The sequence below is a fragment of the Salpingoeca rosetta genome, assembly GCF_000188695.1.
Source record: "Salpingoeca rosetta unplaced genomic scaffold supercont1.16, whole genome shotgun sequence".
Classification (NCBI taxonomy): Eukaryota; class Choanoflagellata; order Craspedida; family Salpingoecidae; genus Salpingoeca; species Salpingoeca rosetta.
Window position 1 is genome coordinate 83,241 of NW_004754918.1, and position 2,500 is coordinate 85,740.

General features: G+C 56.1%; 2 protein-coding genes across 2 annotated transcripts in view; one reads left to right on the forward strand and one right to left on the reverse strand.

Annotated features, from left to right (window-relative positions):
- The window catches only part of PTSG_07006 (uncharacterized protein), a 4,055-nt gene extending 2,211 nt beyond the window's left edge, over window positions 1-1,844 (reverse strand). Inside the window, exons 1-7 of the mRNA XM_004992358.1 lie at window positions 1,708-1,844; window positions 1,399-1,472; window positions 1,170-1,254; window positions 1,024-1,075; window positions 540-808; window positions 223-369; window positions 1-33 (exon numbers count right to left, since the gene is read on the reverse strand). The exon at window positions 1-33 is cut by the window's left edge and continues 57 nt beyond it. Of these exons, the coding sequence (XP_004992415.1) occupies window positions 1-33; window positions 223-369; window positions 540-808; window positions 1,024-1,075; window positions 1,170-1,254; window positions 1,399-1,472; window positions 1,708-1,746 (699 nt within the window). The 5' untranslated portion in view covers window positions 1,747-1,844. The remainder of the gene's footprint in view (window positions 34-222; window positions 370-539; window positions 809-1,023; window positions 1,076-1,169; window positions 1,255-1,398; window positions 1,473-1,707) is intronic.
- Window positions 1,845-1,933: 89 nt separating this feature from the next.
- Window positions 1,934-2,500, forward strand: part of PTSG_12521 (homoserine dehydrogenase) — a gene marked incomplete at its 3' end in the record, with an annotated part of 2,281 nt that continues 1,714 nt past the window's right edge. The window contains exons 1-2 of the mRNA XM_004992359.1: window positions 1,934-2,081; window positions 2,463-2,500. The exon at window positions 2,463-2,500 is cut by the window's right edge and continues 23 nt beyond it. Of these exons, the coding sequence (XP_004992416.1) occupies window positions 1,995-2,081; window positions 2,463-2,500 (125 nt within the window). The 5' untranslated portion in view covers window positions 1,934-1,994. The remainder of the gene's footprint in view (window positions 2,082-2,462) is intronic.

Here is a 2,500-nt window from a genome sequence, read left to right on the forward strand (position 1 = left end):
GCTCACGCGCAAGTGATGTGCAATTTCGAGTGCCTGAAGCAAAGGAAGTGAGCAGATCGGCAAAGGAGGCATACACCAGCAATGACAGGGGCGAGAGAGTGTGTGTTGGGGGGGGGAGGACGTGTACAGGTTGGGGGGGGGCAAGTCACGCTCCATGAGAGCGTGTGCATGAATGAATGGCTGTGGAACGACACTCTCTCTATCTCATACACACGCACATACCTTGCGCTTGTCGCGGCATTTGTAGGCGTGGCACACATATGCGAGTTTGCCTGTAAAGTCCTTTTCTCGCATGACGCAAGCCACGGCCTTGTCAAATGCCGAGAAGGTGTAGATGTTTCGTCTGTGATGCTCCACAACAAGCTCCGCCTGCGGTCGCGAGAAGCAAAGCACAGAGTGAGGGACGAAAAACAGCAACACTCCTCCCGGGTTGGTGCTGGCTTGCACGCGCACGCCCGTGAGCAGGCAGATACAAGAGCAGACGTACACACGGACACAAATGCAAACACACACACACACACACATACACACACACGCACATCATCTGTGGTGGAGCCGCGCAGGGAACCTGTAGACGATTTTTTGCGGCCCGTCATGCGACGGAGTGTGACACTCTTCAATCTGCGAAGCGTGCGCGTGCCGAGGGATTCACGGCGACCAGACGAGTCTGTCAAGTCGTAAACCTTGATCTCGCCAGTGTGCACTTCCATCAGCAGCGGCGTCTGAAAGGACACGCGCGGGTTCTTGGCGATTCTCCCCACGGCATGGGAAATGGAGGGAGGCTCAATGCCTTTCTCCGTGTCCGCGCCTTAACGATCCAGTTCAGAGGAGAGAGTGCGTGCGTATGTATGTGTTTGCATGCGTGTGTGTGTGTGCGTGTGTATGTGTGTGTATGTGTGTGTGTGTGCATGCGTGTGTGTGTGTGTGTGTGCGTGTGGGTGTGTGTGTGGGGGGGGGGGTGCCACAAAGAGCGCACGAGGGATGATGCTCCAGGCCAATAGGTATGCATCAGCAGACACACACCTTCGATAACACTTGCGCCAAGGTACTGCACATCATAAGTCTCCAAGATGACCTGGAATAGAAATGCACACCACCAGAAGAGCATGTCAGTTCGCGATCCTAAGACACATGTGTGGATGTTCTCGCAAGGTTGAGTGAGTTCGCACCTCTGAGTCCGGTTTTGGTGGGAGCAAGCCACGCCGGCGTGCCTCACTCAGCAATGTGCGACACGTGTCGTTGAGCAAACCACGCCTGTGGTTATTCGTGCAGCGCAGCAATGTGAGCGCATCAGAGAGCGAAGGAAAGTGATGGATGCTCGCACACGGCACAGCGCACAGCACAGCACAGGACAGATACAAGCACTGGGCCTATTCACTGCACATCGGAGAAACTCACTGCTCAGCGACAACAAGGAGGTCCAGGTCGCCCTGGTCCTCTCTCAGCTCCAAATCATTGAAGAACTGCTCAACCTGTGGCATTTGTGCGCGAGAGTGAAGGCAGGAGGGCGAGGGGAGGAAGGAGGCTGTGAGTTTGGGGAAGGACAGGCGAGGAAAATAGGACACTGTCCGTCACATACCACATGCATCTTGGCGGCAGTGCCCAACAACAAGTGACACAGCAACCATAGAATCATATCACTTGCGCGCGCACATGTGCCATACACACAGCCAGCCGAGAAACCGAAAGGCACACAGCAAAGTGCACCTTCTCCGGGCTTGGCGGCCCGCCATCATCCACGTCCATAGCTGGCTGGCTGGTGGGTGCGTGTGGGTGTCGCGTGTGTCGCTGGTGATTGATCCAAAATGCACCACCGGCTTCTTCGCAACGACGCAAGCAGAAGCAGCAGAGGATATGGGCGTTGCTTCTTCTTCGTCTTGTTTGGGGTGGCGTTTTTCCTTGCAGGCAGTCTCGTTGATATTTTCAATAGCTTTTCGTGTCAAAGTCAACAAGTCTGAATTCAGTCGTTTTGCGGTTTCTCTTGGTCGAGGGAAATGAGTGGTGTGCGAACTGTTGGTGTGGTGCTGTTTGGCTGTGGCACGGTCGGAAAGGCTGTGCTGCGACGCCTCGCAGCCGCTCAGGTGCGTTAGATCGTGGAGGGTGGAGGTGTGGAGTATGGAGAGGGAACGGTGGAGAGGTGGAGGGGTATGTGTTCAGTGGCATGACACGTACTGTACCAAGTGTGCGTGTGTGTGCGTGTGTGTGTGTGCGTGTGCGTGTGCGTGTGCGTGTGCGTGTGCGTGTGCGTGTGCGTGTGCGTGTGCGTGTGCGTGTGCGTGTGCGTGTGCGTGTGCGTGTGCGTGTGCGTGTGCGTGTGCGTGTGCGTGTACGTGTGCGTGTGCGTGTGCGTGTGCGTGTGCGTGTGCGTGTGCGTGTGCGTGTGCGTGTGCGTGTGCGTGTGCGTCGTGTACCATGGAACGTGCCCTCACATGATGCGAGCATGCACTCGACACCAACAACAGGCTCATCACGCCGACAAGTTTCAGTTGGCATTCAAAGT